Raw genomic sequence first — 25,002 nt, 5'->3', positions numbered from 1 at the left:
AATTGCTGAAGTGAAGTGAGACACTCGGAAAAACATAAACATATATTGAAATAAAATACAGTATTTGCTGCATGAATTGTATTATCCTGTTTTCGTTTTTACTTAGGAATACTTCTTTGGTGAATCAAATATTTAAACTTTATTTTAAGTATTAACATTTTAAAATGTTTTTTTCAGCAATTTTACTTTCAGTTTTTCTTTCTTGTTATGATATTCAAAATACAGACGAATCCCGTTTATACAGATCATATGAGATCAGAAAAACTCATTGATGATATAAATGAGACAGTTTACATAAATGTTACTGCACCTCAGAATACTATTGCAAATACCAGTGCTATCACGAACACTTTAGTGCAACAGTTCCCGAACTTTTGAGTGTTACACTCCCCTTGAAACTCATATTTAATTTTGGCAGACTCTGAAAATATTTTGTATAATTTAGGCTGGTAATCAGGTTCTACTCATTAAACATCTTTAATACATTGACAGCGATATTGATTTGAGGCATTCTCTGGAAGAAGAACTTAACTACAACATTTTGAATTTGAGATACAGAGCATCAAATATATTAGATCTGGTATAACAGCATTGCACAGAGCAACAGCCAAATGTTTCTAGAGGATGCTGTGTTTGTTGGAGGGAAATAATATTTTGTTACTGGGAAGATGTGTTATTAAAAATTCAGTATATGCTTTAAACAAAAAACTGTTCAAATGTATGTTAAGTTTTTATTCCAGGGAATGCTTCATTTTCAGTTTTGGATTTTGAATCTAACTTGAAATGCCTTAAACACAAAGTTTTTTTACATTATATCATATATTTGGTGTGAAAAATGAAACCAGTTTTTTAGATTTACTATAATGTTATTAGTGGGATGGTTGACAATAATAATAATAATAATAATAATAATAATAATAGTAATACATTTGTTTGCTTATTTATTTATTGATATTTATGTGCTGGTCAACAGCCCTTGGCCAATTATAGTCCAGCACAGGAATACAATATAAACAAATAATACAAATGTTACCGTGTTACAATATCATCATCATCATCATCATCATCATCATCATCATCATGTTCTTCACATGTTAGACCCTAGTGGATCCGTTACAGTTTCATGCCAGTGTTTTCATGATCTTTTCAAATTTCTGCTTCCTCTTGGTACATAGGCAAATCATCTTAAAGTTTTTCAAAGTATTAAAAATGACCAAAAAACGCCGAAAAAAATATAAAAATGACCTATTGAATCAAAAACGTCAAAAAATGCAATATAAGAAATTACCTTTTTATGTTGATATTAACATAGAATATTAATAGGCATTGTCCTAATTTGAGAAATAAGATGACTTTTCATCAACATCCACCCCCTAAATTTATGTATTCATATATAAATTTTCAAGTCCCTTATTCTACCTAAGTTTTTATTTTTTAGTAGAAAATTGTGCTACTGATATTATTTGAACTATTTAGACAAAAATGTAAAAAGTGACAGTATTTTCTAAATAAAGTTTATTGTCGCTAAATTTTGTCATGGTCAATACTTGATTCTCATTTCTTAAATACTGAGAATAAAACAGCACTCTAATTCAGCTTTCTGTCTTCTCTAAAGCTGTTTTATAAATGTAATAAAAATTGGACATATTTTTAAACAAAGTATACATTTGGAAGATCGTAACTTCAGTTTTCGAATAATGCCTCTATTCAACATTTACAAGACAGAGAACAAACAAGTCTTCTAGCAGAGAAGATTGAGGTAACTAGTTAAACAATTAATTTGTGTGATTTTGACTCTTACAGGTGTCACGAGAAGTTGGTGGTCGGGAAAAAGAACTGACCCATCAAGTGCATAGAGAGATCTTGGTGCGTTGTCTGGAGCAAGTGAAAACATTGGCACCCATCCTCATTTGCAGCATGAAGATATTCATCCATATAATTGCCCAAGGTTATCTTGACATCTTTTCTGAATGGTGGGGTTAACAATTTCCAATGAAGTTGTGGAAACAGAAAATATTTGAGCTCAGAAATTATCGTTAATTGTAAAAGCATTGAGAATTCAAATATGCTTTCTTCTTGTTAAGGGTCAGTTCATTGTAACGGGTGTGACATTTGCACACAAAGAATTAAAATGTACAACTCCCATGGAAGTTAAGAACTGAAGAAAAAGTCATTAAAATATAGGGCTAAGTTTCAAGCAGCAATCACAAGAAAATAAATTTAGAAAATTAATTGATAACAGAAATATAGTCCCTTAAAATGCTGTAACGGGTGTGACAACATATGGACACAACATTTGACTTAATTAATTTGTAAAACTATGTGATTTGTAAAAACTTTAACAAATGAGAATAATAAAATTTACACTAGAGCCAAGATATTCGTAAAGACTCTCAAAATAGAAAGATGATAAACCATTAGGAGTATAAAGGTAAAAAAGAATAATACATGTAAAGGGTGTGACATATTAAGAATGGAACAAGTGGCTTTAATTTTAGGATGTTTTGCCATAGGAAATAAAACTAAAATTCTTTTGTTTTTTATCATGAATACTTCCACAGCTTTCTAGAACTTGTACATTCTGTTGCCTTTTACCATCAGTGCTGGCAGTGAAAGATTGGCTTTTATTTGATCAAATTTATATACAAAATGTCTTACTTCATTTAGCTTGAACACCTTTGCATGGTTACCTGAAACTGTTTTGGGAAACATGACCCAGGAATTGAATCATTTATCTCTGTCAATTTAAGTTTACCATATTCATCATATGTCCACTGACTATAAGTAATTTTATTGATGTTTCTGCGCTGAATGTATCGTGTATGAGGTAGCCTACATTTTTCATAAATATTTCCCATTCATGTTTCACTATGAATGTCACAAGAAAATTGGGAGAGAATGTCTTTGGGCAAGGATGGAAAATTAGTGAAAACCTCAGAAAAGGAAGTAAGTTTAGTTAAGTATATGGCATTTTCGTGATAAATACATGCACAATTATTGAAATAATGACGAAAGTGGAAAAACAAATGGTGGCCGCAAATTAAAAAATCATGATCTTCCAATTTTAGTGTCAGGGTACTGCAACTGAAAAAGTTGAAGTAATTCACCAATGAACATGATGAGATAACACTTAGGAACATGTTTGCATTTCCCAGTGTCATGCAGTGTTTTTATGTCCAGGTGCTTGCCAACTATTGCTGTCTTTGCAGTAAAATTCTTCTACCAATATCTTTGTTTCTTCTGCTACACTCTTTTTTTGGCGGTTCCTTGTTCATGTAATGAAACAGTTGTCTTCTTCTTTTGATGGAATTATATCCATAACTAATTTCTTCCTGAGACTATTTGGCAAATGATGTTTCCCCCAGTTCGTGGCTTTTCCTAATGACTGAGTAGTTTTATAAGAACCCCTGGATGCAGTAATATTTTCTGGATTGGTCTTGGCCTTCTTTTTGCTCTGCATCTTCTTTGGCTTAGGCATCACTCTTGCGTTTGTTCATTAATTCTATTTTCATTTTCTGTAGTGTTAGTTTCCTTTTCTTCTTTCTACATCCCCCTTTCTTTCTTTCTTTCTTTCTTTTTTTTTCCAAATGAGCTTCATATTTTTCTGGATCATCTTTCATTTTTTTCTCTCGTTCTTTGCATTCTATTTGTATACATCTTATAATTTCATTTTCCTACGAGACAATCGCAAATTTATGTGCTTAAATGCATGAATTTTATATTAAACCATAAGAAAAACAAATATTATAGAGTATATACTTAAACAGTTTTGCAAACCAATGTCTACCAATTAATGTTTTGTTGGCAGTCATTATAGACGATATTTTAATATCTTATTGTTTTACTTGTCACACCCATTACATATTATTTTCAATGAAAATAATAAAGTTCGTTTGAAATACATTGTTAGATAGAGACCATTGTCAATTCCACTCTCAAAAAAGGCATGTTATTCACTCACATTATAATGTCACTGGAATAACTTTTATTATTTCTTGTAATGGGTGTGGGTGTGACATTACAAATATGTTATATTTATCCATGAATCACACAAACACAAATTCACCAACATCAACTTTGAAGTAGATAAGACGATACCTTAAAGTAGTTTGCATCCAACAATAACCTGGAATTTCTCCTCATTTTTAAAAAATCAGATGATTACAATGTTGCCAATTTTATATGTCAAAGCCCCTTTGCTAGCAAGTTATTCTCTTATCTATACATTACCTTAAAAAATTAATAAATCGTAAAATATTGAACACAGTTATTTTATGCTACAAAACTACAATGTTTTGCCCATCTTATGCTTCATTAATAATGGAGTTTAATACATTTTTAATTTTCTACTTATTTGTCCACATTTTCATGGATTGACCTCATATGTATTTTTATTTAAATTATCAATATTTTATAAATAGTCTGCTGGTAATTACCGTCAACAAAATTGAAAATGAATGGTACTTCCAAGTGTGCTTTTATTTCCATCATTTATTAAAATTAGACTTCAGATTTATATGCTCTAAATTGGTCAAAATGTGCATGCATTTATGCTAGCAAAATCTTTTAAATGTGCTCAAAAACAATAAAAATATGTACTAAAGTATGCTAAAAATATGCACTAAATGTATATTACATTGAATGTTTCCTTTATGTCTTCCTGTTGGCTGTAATTTGATTTGCAGTAGCCTATACAATGATGATTTTCTTCAAAGGTGTTCAGGACTAAATTTATGATATTTATTGGTTAATATGAGTTTGTATGCAGAGAAAGACCTCTGTTTATTTACATTTTTATTCTATGGAAAAAATGTTTGGGGCAGAAGAAGATATCAGATAATTAATAATAAGATATATGGATGAAGAGGATGGCGGAAAAGAAGGAAGATTGAAAAATGCTGCATTTGCATTGATGGACCTGCCCTTTGGGAGAAGCCTATGAATGAAATGGGGCTTAAAACTATTAATGAAATTAATTCCAGATAACTTTATCTTTCACAAATACCTTTTGAACCACTTGGTAGTATGGTGGAGGGATAAACCATACTAATTTCTGAAATGCGCTTTTATTAAACTCAAGTTCCTTTGCAATTTTCCAGTTAAGAAATTCTGTGAATATTGAATTGACAGAGCATAATTTGGATTCCGGTCGCAATAAATTTCTTTAACTGTACTGCAATTACCAGAATAAAAGGAGGAGGCACTAATGCCCATACTCTAGTGGATAAGAATTGAAGAGCTCCCTGCAAAAACGAGGTAGCTTCACTTTTACAAAGTTGTGGAAAACTACAAAAAACATTCTAAAAAATTCATATTTTAACTAAGCTTCTTTCCTTTTTCAGCCTATGTTCTAGGTATACCTCGGAGTTTCATTTTATCACTCAATCATTTATTATAATCAGCTATTTAGAGGGGTATAAACAAATAATGGTGGTACCCCTTTTTTGCAATAAAATGGTACATAATTAGCTACATTTTGCACTGAACACACAATTACTTTGTCAATATTGTAAATTACAACACTAGACATAGGATGTGTGTGTGTGCGTGCGTGCACACGCGTGCTGGTTCAACTGTAAGTAATGTCATCAATTTTTTTTAGTTATTCTTTGAGATATTTCAAACCAAAAAATGTAATATAATTTTGCTCATTGTTATATATGAAACATTTCATAGCATGTTTTGGGAAAGCCATTGACTTAATCCCCAATGTGCTCCTTCATTTTAAGAGAGCAGTATATTATGATAATAAATTATTGAAAGAATTTTAGTTTTGTCCTTTAAATGTGCAGAAATCTGATCCGAACAAATATAACATTGTCAAATTCCTTGGCAGAATGAAAAGTTACATTTGTTCGGATAAAATTTCTGCACATTCAATACTTATTATCATAATACACTGCTCTCTTAAAATGACCGAGCATTTTGGGAATTAAATCAATGGCTTTCCCAAAATACGCTATGATATGTTTAATATAAAACAATTTTTATCTCGGAAAGGAAGCAAATACGAGCAAAATTGTGTTAAACTTTTTTGTTTGCAATATCTCAAAGCATAACTCTCTGTAATGAACACTTCTTACGGTTCACTCTGTATACAGGGTGAAAAGTAATTAAACCAACAAACTCTGGGAGGTTGTATGGGACACCAAAACAAACAGTTTTCTCTAATGTCATATTGTGCTGTGAGGCACTATTTCGTGAGGACACCATATCTTAATATAACACAAACCATTGCAGTGCTTTATTACTTGAGTCTCTTATAAACCTTTTACACACCAGAATCACTGCAAAAGACGTTAAAAAACATTTACACACCAAAATCAATGCAAAAGATGTTCAAAAATACCTCCATTGTCCTGTACACAAAGGTTACATCGGCAGGACATGGTGAAATATTTCAGGATTATCGTTTATTTCCCCTGCTGCAGCAAATATGTGAATTCAACGAAGATTTTTTTTTCCACAGCTGAAGCACCTCACAACACAGAGGCTGCAGAATCTGAAAGCAGAATCCATAATTTGTATTGTTTAACTCCTTCTGACCATAATACTCTTAAAGCATCATTGACAAAGCAAGTAATGTTGGAATTGTTTTTTTTTTTTTTTTTCTATGAGAACATACAAATGATAAAAAATTGTTTTCCTGGCTCATCTTCATTTAGTTTGCAAAAGAGAAAATTTTCGACGTGATGGCCACAAGCATCTAATGATGTAAGCAGGAAGTTTTCCCCAGATATTTTTCTGAATGGAAAATTTTCTTTCAAATTTTTCTGAAAAATTTTCTGCCTGACCAAATTTTTGCTTTCTTCGCTCCCTTGCTTAAAGCCTCAAAAGCTGCTTCTTCAGTATTCTCATTAGTCATCAGGTTGTCGAATGGAAGTAATAAATCATCTTAACATTTCATGGCTGTGACAAGATTGTCTCCAAAACAAGCGCAGTTGTTATGTTTGTTTTGCCAAATATGAATACTGATTAAAAACAAGCACTGACAAATATAATTTCTTGTAAACGTTATTGGTTTAATGTAAATTTTCATAACATTTTTTGCTGTGCATGGAACTGATGTGGGCCCATAATTTTAAATAATTAATTATTTTTTGCTGAGAAAAATATTAATGTGGTGTGTGGTTTATGATTCCCCATCTTCGTTGTATCTGTGCATTTTCAGCTTTATTTGACGCATTTACACCTCAGTCAGTTTGCGAAGTTGTACATTGTATTCAATGTGGTCTTTGATTGGGAATATTGTTTCTGGTATTCAATTCCAGATAAAAATTTATGTTTAAATCCTGATCTATTTTGAATTGCTTGTCTGCAGTTTTCGCGTGATTATTTAATACAAAAATATGTATTGTGTAAATGGTGACTATTGAGCATCAGTTAGTTCACCTACTGATCAGAATAAGAGATGAGTGGTAATTATATTAATACAATTATGAAACTTAGCAAAATCAACACGCTGAAAAAATTTTTAATGATGGCAAAATTTAATTATATTATTACAATTTTATGAAACATGGCAAAATCAATAAGCTAAAAGAAATTATTAAAAAGGGGCGAGGGAATTTTCTCTCCAATTGAAAATTTTTCAATTTAAAATTTTCTGGGAAAATTTCATTACCGCAGTCATCTGAAGTTTCATGGCACACCTCATATGAGATAGTTTTTAAAATGATGTTGTAAATCTTTATTTTGAACAGTAATAATGCCCCAGATAGTTTATTCATCAGGGTTGATTCTTGTGGGATGGCATAATTGCAATATCATCATCATCCTCCTCCTCCTCCTCCTTCTCATCATCATCATCATCATCATCATCATTTTCATCATCTTCCTCATTCTCATCCTCCAAACAAGTATAAGGCCTAAGCCCCATTACAGTCTCAGTGAGTCATTTTCAGTCCACCTTTTTCTTGAACAGTCTAAAGATCTCTTCCCTTGGGGACGGTATTGAAACATAGTTTTTGGAAGTCTGTTCCAAGTAGCAGTGGAATAACTGTAACATCTGATGTAGAGGAAATGCTACATAGGTGGGAACCCCACCAATTAAACCCTTCAGGGCTAGCAACCCATTAGGTGTTCATTTTATATTGCTTTCAAGTCTCATACAATTGCAATATATATATAGAAAATTCCACAACATGTGATTGCTAAGTGAATTCCTCATTATATTTGTGGCAGTTAGTGTGTAGCATACATAGATCACTGGAAGACTCAGTTTTTTGAGTTGAAGAGGGTATTTGCTGTGTCATTAATGTTTACTTTGTGGAGCTTTGTTTCTTTCTACCTGCAAGATGTTGATTGGTAGTTTAATGTGGTTTAACTGGAATTTTTTCTCACATGCAATTTGTTTATTGCACAGTTGACAAGAATAACTTTTGCTGTCTGTAGTATAATCAAACGATTCATTGTCCTTGACCCACTGTCTTAAAAATGTACTCATAGTAACTTTCTTGCACTGACAAATAAAGTGCACTTTGTAGCAGAAATTTCACTCATGGGCATATTGTATCCTATGACAAGGAGTCACTGTTGCACCTCGTTTTATGATTAAAAATGCCCTGCACTTGACATACCTGCTTTATAGGAATAGTACAACACAGCAAGCTACAATTGCAATTCTCCGCAAACATCTAAACATAACATGAAGTTGTCACAAGCTCATTAGATATTACCTCGCTAGTAAGAACTGTAAAACTATGTTATGTTGTAAACTTTTAGTACATGCACACTGCATACCAAAATCATAAAAATATGTAACAATACCACTTAAATGTACAACTTAACATTTGAAAAGAGGTGAATTAAAATGTAATCTGTATTTATTTTCCATATCATGTGTAAAACAGACATTATAAATTGGCATATAAATCTGATCTAGTTATAATTTATGAATTTTGATACAATGCGCTTGAAGTAATCAGTATCTGCAGTGAAAATCGATTGTATAACATTTTGCACTCAGTAAAATTTTTATCTTAGTAAATTAAATATATGTCATGTTTTCTTAAGGTGGGAAAGGGGCCGAAGAAGCAGCAGAGAACCGCAATTATTTGGCCCAGCGCATGACAGATGAACTGAACGAAATAATCCGGGTTTTACAGCTGACAACATACGATGAAGAAGAATGGGATGCTGACAATTTGACTGTCATGAAGAAGGCTCAGAATGCCATTGAGGGAAAAGTTCGGGCTGCTCATGATTGGCTGGAGGTGATTGTATTATTTACATGTGGATTATGTGGTTTGATGTTGAATGTTATGACTTTCAAAATATGAATTGAGCATAATTTGTTCTTACAATATATCTTATGTCTTGACTAATTTGTATTAAAAAAAATATAGCTTTATTACATGCATTATCTTAAATGTTATGTTTTATTTAACAATGCTCGCAACTGCTGAGGTTATATCAGTGTCGCCGGTGTGATGGAAGTTTGTCCCGCAAGAGTTCTTTTACATGCCAGTAAATCTATTGACATGAGCCTGTCGCATTTAAGCACACTTAAATGCCATCGACCTAGGCTGGGATCGAACTCGCAACCTCGGGCACAGAAGGCCAGAGCTATACCAACTGCGCCACCCAGGTGGATGCATTATCTTAATGTTTCACATCAAACCAGATATAGATTTTTTGTAACAATTTCTTATAACTTTCACTTTTACTTGATGAACTTTTTTATAGCATAATGGTGCATACATCAGTTACAGTATTTTACTTAAATATATCTTATTTCGTGATTATTATAAATATAGTTAATATATTCAGTGAACTGTGTGTTTTAACTTTAATTAAACATTCAGACACTAACTTGATGAATTTTTTATAGCATAATGGTGCATACTTCAACAGGGTCATTCCACAGTAACTCACGTTACATTCAGACACATTTATGAACTTGTTTGATATACTAAAATAAAAAATAAAGTCTTTTTGGCTTATTTATCGCATGTAGGAACATTCTTCATGGCAGTAACCAGTAATCAGGAATATAATTAATTGTTTGTGACTTCAGTAAAAGCCTTATATGTTTCTAGTTTTATCATTATTACTTTTATTGTAAATGATTTCCTATGTTTTCGTATCATTTATCTTAATGTTTTCTTTTACCTTTCAAATTGTCACACAATTGGTTTTAATGATTATTCTTTATGAATGGATTAGTAGGCCGATGTATTCGAACTCTTATTTAGAGCGGCTTTTTTATTAAAAAATTTGTATTTATATTTCATTATTACTTTTTTATTTATTTATAACATAGATTCATGAACCATGAATAACAAAAAGAGAAATAAAAAGAATATTAGGAAGTGCTAGTAACTCACGTTACATTTTGTCCGTAAGTGTAAATTTGTGACCATTATGTTTTGTTACACAGTGATTAATAAATTTAAGTGGAAAATACAGAAAAATATTTTTTTTATCAATTGTCTTTTATGATATTGTTACTCAAGGTGATTTCTTTACTTCATTACATAATGTATGACATCTCATTTTAAATTTTCACTGCATACACAATGACAAATGAACATTTTATTTCAAAAGAACTTTAACCCTTGTACTCTGTTTCCTCCAGAATTATATAAACCGTATTTGGGGTCATTTATGACTTCAACATAATTATGCATTTTTATGAACATCATGCATGCAAATAATACAGTGTAGATAAAATATAAAAATACGTCATTTCTTATTATTTTTGTTATATTTTTTCGTCTTTCAGTTTCGTATTTTATTCATTTATTTACTTACATATTTTCAAAAATTAAAACTAATTAGTGTAAATGTTAATGGAACAAGGATAGTTTTCGTTGCCTTAGCATTTCTTATTTCTCTCGCTCACATTCTTATCTCACTGATGAATCAGTTAACAATTTATTGTATAGTTTTGTATGTGTTGTGATATTACATGCAGTATTCACAGGTTATAAAAAGAAAGTAAATAATTGACATAGATATTATAGGACATATGAACAGTACTAATTGTCATTCAGTATTCTTTGTTTCACAGCACAGAAATTACAGGATTGTGACAACAAACGAACTGACAAACAAAGAACTTCAGGAAACAAAATTAACTATTATGAATATCACAGGAGACATGGATAATAATATTATTTACTCTACTGTTCCTCATAGTCTTGTTCCACTGGATAATTAGTTAACACATTTATCACAATATAGTATTCCTTTGTTCATATGATAATCACTTCATTGTTCTCTGTAAATTGTACATAATCGTTCTCTAAATCTTTTAGAAATTGTGTTTCACTATAACCTGCACCATATAAAACATCCATTTCTGTAACAACAACAATGCAACGATGTTGTCTCTACTTTTGATAAATAAACATAACATTGTTACCAACTGGAGACTTACATTAACAGCTAAACCTGTAACACGAAAGAAGCTGACAAGGAAATTTCATAAATCCTTAAAGGGGTCTTTTCTGACCACATGTTATAAGTTCTGCGATTAATATGCATATATCTCTATTTAAAATGCGCTTATTTATTTATGGGTTATAAAAAGGGTTCAGAAGGACATATCTATAAGTTGATAGTTCCAGAATAAAAATTGTACCTGCTAATTAACTTAGGCTGGTATTCATAGTCGACACGTTCGATTAAAGTGTCCTTTGGAAGACGCAAAGTATCACTTTTCCGTTGCACAGTCGACACTTTGGTGCAAAGGAACACTTTGGATGAAAGTGTACTTCCGACCACACTTTGAGCCGAAAGTGTCACTTTGTAGAAAAATGGCGGACATCTTGAAAGTTGTCGAATTATTTATTAGAACATGCGGAAGAGGTAGCACAATTAGTGGACAATGTACGAAAGCGCTACATTAGAGATAGGCCTAAAGACAATCCCGTGGAATTTTATAATAATACAGAATTTAAAAAAATAACGGTTCCGATTTGATAAAGAAACTGTTATTGAGATTGCTTATCTTTTCGATGACCTGCTGACAAAAACGAATAATAGAGGTTTGCCAGTGTCTCCAGTAATACAGTTATTGACTGCATTAAAATTCTATGTTACAGATATGTACCATACCTTAATGTTTATAATATTATAGTTCAGGTATTTCTGTAGTAACATTCGTATATTTATAACCTCAATTCGATGAAGTGATATGTAGGTAGATATGCCTATATAACCTATTTTTTATTACTGAAACGAATTTTTTTTAACTTAAATAATATTAAACTAACTTCAATCTAATATAGACATAACTATCCTAAATTAGCATTGAGAGACCTTGCGTGCCTGCCTTCTAAGCAGATTCCATAATTATATTGGGTTTAAAATAATTCTGATTTTTGTTGACTACCTGTATTTTGAGCTAAGATTTATCTTGATGTTGATATACTGTTTTGATAATATATATTTTCACGCTGGTAAGAAATACATCAGACATGGCTGCTTCTGCTGAGATACTGTCTCTAGTTCATGTGCAGTCATAACCTCACTATGAAAAGAGATCTCATATTATTAGGCCTATTTTGTTTTCCATTGTAGAAAAATTTGGCATTCAGAATATTTCTGAAGAGCAGGCAATAATGGAAACGAGAGAGAGAAAATAATAATAATAATAATAATAATAATAATAACAGTAGTAATGTGTTTATTTCATTCTTTTTTTACTTCTATTCACTATTCACGAAAAAGACAAAAATGAAAATAAAGGAAATAAAACGATATATCAGTGAAGCAGATACGTATAAAACCTAACCTAACGATATAAATTTAATTATATATATATATATATATATATATATACATACAAAACTTAACCTACTCAGTCCAACTTAACCTAACTATATAAACTAATAGAAGATATGTACAAAATCTAACCGAACTATATAAATCAGTGGAACGGATACATACAAAACCTAACTTAGCGACATAAATCAATGAAAAAGATATGTAAAAAAACTAATCTAACTATATAAATTAATGGATCAGCTATGTACTGTACAAAACCTAACCTAATTTCACCAGCAGTATCACTACCTATTTAATAAAATGTTATATATCTGAACTGACTGAAATAATCTAAACTATCGACAACAAAATCTAGAAACTGAAATAAAACAACTTTAAGTATATATTTTCTTTCTTGCGCAATCAATTAGGCTTCTAATTCAAATCACAATCATTGTAATTTGTAGGTTACATATTAATTTGTTGTTGTTTGTTCACTTGTTTTGAAAGGCATTGTGGGACTTCTGTTACCAACAAAATTGTAACTCTACACTTTGCTGGTGTAAAGTGACACTTTGTAAAGTGCACTTCTTCAATCGTCTATGAATACCACTAATATGAAAGAGCCACTTTCGTTAAAATTGTCACTTTGAAAAGTGGTGATTTAAGTGTCGACTATGAATACCAACCTTAATATTACCATTTTGGTTAGAAAAGACCCCAAATAGGGTACAAGGTTTAAATGCAAAGGTGCCATATATAATACTGGGTGAACAGTATAGAGCGGAACAGGTTTCACGGACTCGTGTGGCCTTGAGTCCCCCACCTCCGCGCGCATAGCTGACCGGCCATGAAACCTGGTCCACTCTATACTGTTCACCCATTATAAACCCAATTACACTTCTCTGATGTCAAGTTTCTTATTAGTTTTGTAAAACATTCTGTCCCCTTTCATTTCAACAACTGATGTAGATAATCTTGAATGTTGTAGATAGTGTCCATAAAATGTGATTCAGTTTCACATAAAATGTGTCTTCTTCACTGATTTTAAAGAGCAATCCATAACTGCCAGCACTCTTGAGACACATTACTTAATGTCATCTTCATCTACAAAACTTTACAACATATTTGAAACTTCGGTTATACGATCATTAAATTTTACTAATAATACAAAAGATTCTACTTCAGTATTCGTAGACTTAATTCAGCCCTTTCATTGAAAGAGACTCTATCTGCTGACTCATCAATGTCTACACCATGCACCAGAATTCTTAGAAACAGAGGTTATTTTCGTAACTCACGTTACGCAGCAGATGGTTGTATTTTAACTCTCATTATAAGCAAAATGGACAGGTAATATTCAAGTCTAAACATGTCATAACTTAATATTTGAGGAGAAAAATTCGCTCCGGCGCCGGGGATCGAACCCGGATCCTTGGTTCTACGTACCAAACGCTCTGACCACTGAGTTATGCCGAATTCAATCCACAGCACTGTAGGAGGAAGGTTCTGGTGCATGATGTAGACATTGATGAGTCAGCAGATAGAGTCTCTTTCAAGGAAAGGGCTGAATTAAGTCTACGAATACTGAAGTAGAATCTTTTGTATTATTAGTAAAATTTAATGATCGTATAACCGAAGTTTCAAATATGTTGTAAAGTTTTGTAGATGAAGATGACATTAAGTAATGTGTCTCAAGAGTGCTGGCAGTTATGGATTGCTCTTTAAAATCAATGAAGAAGACACATTTTATGTGAAACTGAATCACATTTTATGGACACTATCTACAACATTCAAGATTATCTACATCAGTTGTTGAAATGAAAGGGGACAATAAAACTAACACTTACTGTGTGTGTGTGTGCGTGCAAGATAAATAAATGACAGTAGCGGCTATTCAAATGAAGTAGGTGAAGAACATTTCACTTGTTATCTTGCAAGTCATTTTATTTAAATTTCGTATATTAAATTATTCCATTTTAAAAACTATAGCACTATAAATCAGTCAATCTGACGTACAGTATCACCAGTCTGTTTAAGTGTTCCTGCTGTTATAGTAACTGAGTTATGCCGAATTCAATCCACAGCACTGTAGGAGGAAGGTTCGATCCGGTGCTGTGGATTGAATTCGGCGTAGGTCAGTGGTCAGAGCACTTGGTACGTAGAACCAAGGACCCGGGTTCGATCCCCGGCGCCAGAGCGAATTTTTCTCCTCAAATATTAATTGTCACTATAACAGATATTATTCTGTTGGACAAATTAATAACATCTTTAGTAAAAAAAAAAAAAAAAAAAAAAAAAAAAAGTCATAACTTACCTTAGGCCACTATCTGTGTTTATAATAATATGTATATAATATAAATCTCTGAACCAGACAATTTTGTACACTGAAAGAATTGCTTGTAAACAGGTGTAGCAAGCTCTAATAATCATCAAACTAACTCATGGAAAAATACATGAATGACGCATTTCCAGAAGAAAATATATTAATGTTGTGAAAGTTCACTTCATGTACTTCAAGGAATATATGGAAATTTTAGACAAAATTATAATTTTAAAATTCACTGCTTTCGTCCTTAATTTTGTGGAATGACCCTACAGTATTTCACTTAAATGTATCTTATTTCGTGATAATTGTAAATAAAATTACTATATTGATTGAACTGTGTGGTTTAACTTGAATTAAACATTCGGATGTTATCTAATAAGATGTTATTTCAGGTTGTCTTGTGACAATGTTCGTTGGATAGAATATGTTCACAGTTTAAAAGTTTGTTTTTCAGAGTATAATAAACAGATCTTCCTTATAATTATTTTATAATTTTTTTTTATGGTAGATTATTGATGAAAATTTCCATTTAAATTTTAAAATATGCATTTAGCCACATTATCTGAAAATGAAAGTACTATTAATAGAGAGTTTTTACACTCCACTTGTCCGTAATTCATTAATGCTATCATGACATCATTAATCGCAGAGCCAATCAAAGTCGAGATTCTTACACTGTTGTAATAAATGGAGTGGCTATTCAAAAGCATATAACATGAAACTTAACTTTATGGTGAAACATGCCATCTCATTTGATATTTAATATTCGTCTCTTTAGGGAGGTGTTAACTGCTAATCCCTATGAAGACAGCTCAAAATGCACACTAACACAAAATAATTATTCAGTAAGAACTGTGAAAGAATATATCTAACCTCTGCTTCGGTTATGGAAAAGGGAACTAGAGCAAATTTTCGCTAGTAATTACAGTTCATAAGTTTGTTGCTTTGTTTAATCAATCATAAATTTTATAACAAGGACTCGAAAAAAAGTAAAGCACAAAGTTGGTCCTGGTTACTTACGATATTAATCATTATTTTACATAGGCCCATGTTGTATCTGCAGATGTGGAGTGTACCACTTTTGTGTATGAAACATTGTTGTCAGATAACATTGTTAGATACCAAAAATAGTTTTTCTTTCATAAATAAATTTTAGAATGGTTATGCTTATTTGTTGTATCTCATCATTACATAGATAAATACAGGTAAATTGGCAATAATTATTCATTTTATTCATCACTAGTTTGGAAATGCAACTTCAATTTGTATACCTAATCAATACACAATAAAATTGACACTTTGTTCTCACTCCACATAATGAGATATTTTTCTTGAACCCACTGTACTGCTGCCAGCATCAGACCATCTGTATTTTTATGCCTAATTGGAAGGACCTGTTCCAGCTGTAGCCCTTGAAAAGACAAGTCAAGTTATAATTTTCTAACTACATCCCCCACCACACAGATATAGATAGGTCTACTATGTTGCATAATAATACTTTATGCAATTCGTAGTCAGTCTTACACTATCCTAATGCCACATTTTATCAGAATGGGATTTATTTTGTTTTTAGGTGAGGTGTAGAGGAATAATACATAAACTGGCAATGACTTAACAAATAAATGGGTGATAGAAAGAAATGAGTGTGACAAACAAATCTGCTGAATGTACAAACTTATGTATGAAAACTTACTTTGGTACCATACGTTTATATATATATATATGTCATCAATATAGAACTACTAGGGACCGGATTTTTATGTAATATCAATGTGTGAAATATGTACATATTTATGTAAGAAAATTAAGCTGAATATGTACCAAAATATATAAAATCATGAAAATATTTAATATCAATATCTGGCAGGTATAGGATAGGTAAGACTCTCCAGTTGTGATTTCATAAAGCACCCGACTTTTTTACCGCACACTACTATTTTTCCATCTGTAATGAAAGCTTCGTCCATTGCAATCCATGATTTTATTTTTGTCATTAGGGTTGAAGATACAGGGGCCATTTTAGTTAGTTAAAAGCAGTAGATAAACTCACTTGCACTTTATAGGTATTGTAAGTACTAAAAGTAGAGAACTGAGTGAAATGAATGACACAACAGTACTTCAAGCACTGTTTCGCTTCACTGGATTAGGAGAAAATAAGAGGAGACATGGGACACATGCATTTTAGCTGCTCTCTGTAAGAAACAAGTACCTACTAAAACCTCAAACTATAGGCATTTACAAACTGTTGTTTGAAAAGCGACATTTCTGTCTCATTTAGAAAGGTAGGATTATTCCAGCCAAGAACCATTCTTTCTAATTGCTCGAAATTCCATTTCCGTATAGGTCTACTAAATTTAAAATAAAGAGGTCAAGCAATAACCTGAAAGTCTCATGTCAGACTTGATATGGGTTTTCCCTGGAAGAATTAGGAAGAGAGTGGGAAAGGTTGCAGATTGCATGGGAATGACTTGTTAAGACGTGTGCAGAACAACTATAGTTCGAGAGAAATCATGTTGTCCTCGTCCCATCCACTACATGAAGGCAACACTACTTTCTGAATGATTTTTACAATACAAGATAGTTGTATGAGAAAGGTTGCCTTTTGTTCATTCATATTTACAGTGGGCAGTATGGGGTGAGTGCCTCTATTACTTCCTGGAACTAAGGACGTTATGTTTCGTCCCGAAATATATCCTTTCGTGGGTATGTAAAACTTTTTAAATCTGTGTATTTCAAATTGTAAACTTCCCCAGCAGGTTTTTTTTTTCTTTCAGAGAAGTAAAAATTAATAAAATTCCTAAATATGTAGATTTATGTAATACCAAGCCATAATATGTAATATGAGGTAAATATGTAAAAATATGTAGTATCAAATTTTAATATATTAATGGTAATTACAAGATTCACAAAGATTTATTTATATACAGTTAGGTTGAAAGGAATATAATATGTAATTACATAAAAATCCGGACCCTAATAACTACTAATGTCAATGAATTACAGATGGGCAGAGCATGGAAAGTTTCTAATATCTACTTCAGATATGAAATATATAGCTATCTAAATCATAACTATGTCATGGACGTGCATTTAACAACCTTATTTTCAGTTTCATTTTGCATTCAATTCATTGTTACTTTACAATTAATCGAATTTCATATATATGCATTATTTGGCATTAAATTTGTTCATAGTTATTAATTGAGTGGAAAATAAAACGTTGTTTATGGAAATGATAGTTCTGTATTCTGTACACAGGATCCACTAGCTCTGAGAGGAGGTGTGGGTGAAAAGAGTGTGCGACAGATACTAGAACACGCTCAGAGGGTGTGTGAAAGATCTCTTCCAGGAGATGCGGAAGCCATCAAGAAATTGTGTGGTGACATAACAACTATGACTGATGCCCTTTGTGAGTTACGACAAGATGGAAAGGGTGCTACACCTCAGGTATAGTCCTACAACGAAATGATTTCACATGTGAGGAATGTGTCCCATAGTAGTCACACTGTTTGTATAATGCAATAGGGTTATCCTGATAGATTATCTAGGAAATCCTCAATGCATGACTGCAATATTTCCAAGTTTGTATAGTCGACTGTTACCCATTAGCTGGTATGCATAAAGTTGAAGTAAATTCTATTGCTAAGGTTTTCGTAATATATATTACAGTCTTTATATATAAAAACCCATAATAAATTCTTCCTGCATAGCAGAAAGTTGATCTGGAAGGCCACGTTTAGTTTATGCTAGAATTGATAGTATAAACTACTATTTTATATGCATAAGAAGTATATACTTCTACTTCTAAGTATAACTGAGAAAAATTGTAGTCTGCCCTTTTTTGAGACTTCATTAGCTTAGCATAAGCATTTATACAATTTAAAATGACAGAATTTATGAAAATTCGCGCTTAAAAATCCTGGAAGGAAAGACAAGAATCATCAGAACGTGATTATAAGAAGTTATATAGGTTTCTCGAATAAAATATGTTATATGATCAATTTTTGAAATGAATTACTCAAATGCTGATTTTGACGTAACTGGAATTCTGTCTGTTAGTTGATTTTTATTATTGTTACTTAAAATAATATATTTTAGCAGAATAATTCTATGATATATTTATATTACATTTAATTTACGTGAAGAAACTCCACGTGCATACAATATTTTAAGTTACATGTAAATTTAATAACTAACATTTAGGGCCCATCTGATTTATGTCTGATTTTGACTTTACTTTACTTTTCATGTTATTTATTTTCTTCATAATTTGCTTTTCGTCTATTTTTTTTTTCTGCTGTATACTTCCATCTCAACTTTCATAGTCTGGTGGCTTTTTCTTTAACACTTCCTGTGGCAGGAATTTGCGACTTGTTTAATAATGCTGGGTATTCTTTTAGTACGAGTAGATTAACAAACAGCAGTTGTTTTCATTTTCTCTCTTCTACACTTTCCACTTCGTCGTAATCGTTCGTTTTCTTTTTAAACTAATCAAATTTTCAGGACAACAATAAATTTTCCCACCAAGAAATTAACATAAGTCCATGGAAGGCGAAAACTAATGAGTCTTCATGGATATACCTGAAATACTATCGATAATCGAATATTCTTGATAGTTTATACTACCGTCACATAGTAAATACGTCCTAGTACAGTAAAAGGAAAAGGTAATACAACTTTATGATATCACTCATCATTTATAAGTGATCTGTTCTATATCTTACGCATCAAACATTTCTTCAAGATATTTAATCAGATTATTAGTTCCTGGGCAAGTAGCACATTTCATTAAATAGTAATCTAATAATGGTGGATTACAGACTATTAGTGTCAGACAATTATTATAATTACTGATTGCCATATCTGAATTTGCTGGCAGTCTAGAAATGTTAGCACCATCAATCATTAGCTTAACATTTTCATGGTGAGCACAAACGCAAACAGAATGTGTCCCATGGGCTGCAGGAAGTACGCATTCCCTTGGTCTCAACTGTGCAAATTTTGAAAAACTTACTTCGAAATTAGGTGTTGTTCTTTAAAACAGCAGTAAATTTATCTGAAATTGCTCAACATTAATTGTTTCTGTTTATGAATTTTTTTACCATTTTCTTTCACTCTTACATAATTATTCTTTTTCCCGGCCATTATTCACCTGACATCATCAGAATTATGAAACTCTGTCACCTTTTCTGTAATAGAAGTTTCTAAACGCTTCCTGGATTTTGAAGTTCGCCAAAATTCCTGTATCAATCAGTGGCCACTTGGTTAGCTTATGGTTGTAGATGCTTGAAAATGTTCTTGAATTTTACAATAAGACCAAATTTCGAAAATTGTTAAGATTTGTACTTTCAACTTTCTGTATTCAGCAGCATTAAATGAGTAAATCAACTTTCGTATTATTGCTCTGAACTGTCATGTCTTTCATCTGAAGTAGAATAGCTTTCAATTTTATAAAATACTAAGTTGATTTTTTATTCTTTCTAATTTATGACGCAAACAATTTTTTTGACTGAGTTTTCGTTTCTTAATGGGACTTCCCCTAATGACACCAAGCTGTCATTAACAATGGATGTGTTGGCCCTTTCCTCAGTTTCTTTTACGGAAACCATACCAGATGAGTTTGTATCACCACTTTCACCACTTTGTGCACTTTCATGGGATTCGAGTTCAGGAAGATTTTGAGAACTACTCAGTACACACAGTTCACCACTTACATGTTAAGGGTTAGAAAGTTTTGAAATTTTTATCCGAAAAATGTCGCTCACTTTCAGTTGACATGACAAATCAGTGTTCTCCAACTTCAGTTTTACTAACATGGCACATGTCACACACTGCAAATACTTTCTCTTTTTAAATTTGTGATTTTTTTTCATTGAATGGATTAAGTCACACTTCATACCGGCTTCTATTTGCGTCACAAATTATTTATTTATTTCACTGAGTATTCTGTAAAACCCTGGGAAAGCGAGATTTAAACTGAACGAAATTATTGTCTGCAAGAACACAATGCTATTCTATTTAAACTATTTTTCATTCCCTTCTATCTTTCAACAAGAGGGCCATAAATATTTCAAGGCCTTTGTGTAATCATATAGTTCTAAAAACATTTTAGGAAACCCTCTTTTACCCTCCCTTTTGTGGCAGGCCACAAACATCAAGCAGTTGTCGATTACACGATAAGCCTTACTTCAGAGCATAGAGCAGTGCATCTCAAATAAACATTTATTTCATCTACTTCTAAAAGGAATTCTCCTTCAAAACTTGGATGGACATTAGAACAGATAACAAGGAAAATGCTTTTTTTTTTTTTTTTTTTTTTTTTTCAGATTTTTAACATATTTTAAGTTATTGTTTTCAAAATTAAAGTAAAAACATCTAAAATTTGTGTTCTTTTGATTTCAATTGCAGTTGGTATTATATGTTGTGAAAAACCACTTTTTAAGCCTTAAAATGAACCAAGAGTTAAAGCTGTACAATACAAAGATTAAGAGAAACAAGCATTTATAAAACACCTTAATCGGCCAATTTCTATAAATTTGACTGCGAATAGACTTGTAAGAAATAATGTTAGATTAAAATTGCCACCGTGTGACTACTTACTTTGATGTACAAAATGCATAAAAAAAGTTTGAACATTATATAAAAAGTAGTGTTTCTTTAAGTGTTCGAGTTCACATAGAATGACTCAAGATACCAGTTCTTCATCATTTACACCACCCCAGCTCTTTATGTTGTTCTCGGTCACACACGTTTCCATCTTCCATGGGGTGACCATTGGAGAATTATCTTCGGTCACCTTTGCTACTTCCTTCTTCTTACTTGTCCATACCACTGGAGGATTCTCATCTCAATTCTTTTAGTTACTGGCTCTTCCATATCCATCATCTGTCTTATATTTCCATTCCTTTTCCTCTCTAACCTGGAACCATTGCTCCTCTTCTTATCCCAACCATTTCCACTGGTCGATTTTTGATTTAAGGTGTTCAACAGGTTTCCATTCCCTCCACTCCATAAGTCAGAATACTTTTAATAACATTTAAAAGAATCTTTTTATTATCTGTTTGGAGATAACTCTACAGGACTCCATTGAACATTATTATGGTTCCTCTTGCTTGCTTTGTTCTGTATTCTACACCTGTTTCGCAACTGCAAGATTCGTGAATAATTGATCCCAACTATGTAAACTGTTTTACTGCTTTAATTATTCCTTGAGTTGGTATAATATCTTTTTCTCTATCTCCCACAACAAGATATTTTGTTTTATTCATGTTGACACAAAGATCCCCTATTTTGAAGGCATGTATTTATCATCTTCATGACACTGGGTAATCAACATCTGGTCGTCTGCAAACAGAAGCGAATGTATTGTCCCATGAACAACTGGGATACCCATCTGTAATATTTGTTGTATGTATATCTCAAAAAGGGTGGGAGACATGCCACATCCTTGTCTGAGGCCTTTGGTCGTTTGGATTGAATTTGAGATGCTCTTCCCTACTACTTTACTTTACTACAATTTGAGCCTTCTGGTATAATCTCTTGTTAATTGATATTAGAGAAATGTCAACACCAATACTTTCCATTGCTTCCCACACTGATTAAACAGTACAGAGTCATATGCCTTACCTATGTCTACAAACATAAGATGGATTTTCACTAATTGGCCTAATATTAAAAATATGGTCCATGCATGATCGACCTGTAATAAAGCCTACCTGATCCTCTGATATTTTTTCTTCGATATAATTTTCTAATCTTTCCTTCAAAATACTGCTAAAATTTTTACTTAAAGATGACATAACACTGATCGCCTTGTATCCCAATGTGTGATCTGTTTCACCACATGCTTTCTCTCATGATTCTTCTTTTGATAGTTTGACAGTCTTCTTACTGTCCTCTTATATATTACTTTTCCAAAACATCATCACTGTTTGTGGTCAACCATTTTCTTTTCAATTATATCCAACACCACCTTTGACATCCACTCAGTCTTTCCTATGTTATTTATTTTTTTTCCTAAGACTTTTTGGCTGCTTCAGTGACAGAGTGTTTCAAATGTTTATATAATTCTTTGGCATTCCAATCCTCACTTTCTGCATAAGTCTTTATTGATTTAAACATTTTACATTATTCTCTTGCAGTAAGTGCACCATATATCTGGGATTATCTAGCACTGATTCTCTATTACTCATCTCCTTTTCTTTTTGTCCAGATTAGCTTTTACAAGGAAAGAAACTTTCGTTACAACAATATGATGATCAGTCCCGCATTCACTTTCTCTCTTAACTCTAGCATTCTGTATTTTAATTACATATTTCCTTTTTTGCAACCATCAAATTGATCTCTGATTTCTGGACCACCAACTTGAACTTGTGAATATCTTTATGCTTAAATTTGCCATTCATAATTACACATTACAAGATGTCCTACCATTGTCAATTTCTGTACCTTCTCGCCATGGACCTAGAATGTCATCATTGGTTTTTCTTCCAACTCTTCCATTAAAGTCAATTATTATCATCTCATCCCCATCTGGGCATTCATCTATCATTTCACCTAAATCCTCATAGAACTCTCTCTTCTTGTCTACTGTATCATCATTATTAGGGCCATAGACACCTATTATTTCTAAATTAATTGCAAAAATACACACTGTTATCCTAATTATTCTGTCATTCACCTCCTTCCAATTAAGAATGTCATGTCTTCATTTCTTCCTTGTAAGTACAGACACTTCTGATTTTGCTCTTTCTATTTTATCAACTCCATATATGAATGTAGTCTCCTATCACTTATTTTCCTCGACCTTTCTTTTTCGTTTCTGTCATTATCAGAATATCCATGTCCAGGGTTTGTATTTCCTTAATTACTTCTGTAATTTTTCCACTTACGCCATGTACATTCCATGTTCCACATGCCAAAGTCTGTTTGCGTAGCCAGAGTCGATGCCTATGAATCTGTCTAGTTTCATCATTTGTAAGGGAAAGAGCAATTTTTTTTTTTTATGAGACCGAGTTTCTAGCCCTGTGCTCAACCCCCAGACTTGGAGGACCAGGATTTTCTTACAGGGTTTACTCCCTTCGCATTTTTAGTACCATCTACACCACAAGACAATGATAGTTTTCTGTCAAGGTTCTCTCCCTTAGCTGGTAGGTCCCAATTATAGCATTAGGAACTCGGTCCTCGCCATTTCATGTCTTTGCCACCCAAGGGTACCCATGGGTCAAGATGTGGACATACATGAATAGGACTTGATAGGAATAAATGGCTTTTCTCTGGTTTAATTGACCACCAGCAAAGTAAGCAATCCTGAGACCACTTTGACCCCTGTAATTCACAACATCAGGATTAATTTTCATGCCATTATTGTGGTTTATATGCGTATTGAATTTATGTCAACAACTGTACTGTTTGGCACTCAGTTAAAAAAATGGCTAGCCACTATATGTTACCATGGCTGTACAGCTGTCGAAAAAAAAAAGTGACCGCTCTCTAGAAGCTAAGTTCCTTTCGGATATCTTTACTACAATTCGGAGACAGGCCATGTTACATGTTGTTGTATCACGTGGCCTGATATCTACAGTTATAATTGAAGTGTTCTGCATGTTACTATTGTAGCATAGTGGTAGTGTTCTGGGCTGGTATTCATGAGGCAGTGCATTCCAACACAACCTACTGCTTTTTTTATTTATTTATTTTTGAGAGAGAGAGAGAATATAATTGCTCCTTCCCTTTCATTTCAGTTTTATATTTTAATAATTATTAACATCAGGTTCATAAATGTATTATGTCATGACTTTATCATTATTTATTATGGTATTATTGCTGCAAATGGAAAGAAAGCAAAATTTTATTTTCAACAACAAAATCTTTTGTGTCATAAACAAAACAGAATTACTGGCGTCTGCCTTAGAAAATTCAAACATTTAAAAGTTCAAAAAACAAACCAAAAAACCTCG

The 25,002-nt window shown here is 32.3% G+C and overlaps 1 protein-coding gene across 17 annotated transcripts in view; it reads left to right on the top strand.

Moving 5' to 3' along the window:
* Window positions 1–25,002, top strand: part of Vinc (vinculin) — a 299,829-nt gene that overhangs the window by 34,195 nt on the left and 240,632 nt on the right. For all 17 annotated transcript variants that reach the window (XR_011334655.1, XM_069838599.1, XM_069838600.1 and 14 more), the window contains exons 5-7: window positions 1,804–1,948; window positions 9,016–9,215; window positions 18,302–18,490. Coding sequence is in view for 16 of the 17 variants with exons in the window: in XM_069838599.1 (XP_069694700.1) it covers window positions 1,804–1,948; window positions 9,016–9,215; window positions 18,302–18,490 (534 nt within the window). In the remaining variant the exon portion in view is untranslated. The remainder of the gene's footprint in view (window positions 1–1,803; window positions 1,949–9,015; window positions 9,216–18,301; window positions 18,491–25,002) is intronic.

This window comes from Periplaneta americana, chromosome 10, assembly GCF_040183065.1.
Source record: "Periplaneta americana isolate PAMFEO1 chromosome 10, P.americana_PAMFEO1_priV1, whole genome shotgun sequence".
In the NCBI taxonomy this organism is placed as follows: domain Eukaryota; kingdom Metazoa; phylum Arthropoda; class Insecta; order Blattodea; family Blattidae; genus Periplaneta; species Periplaneta americana.
The sequence above is the reverse complement of the archived record's forward strand: the minus strand, read 5'-3'. Positions and strand labels throughout refer to the sequence as shown.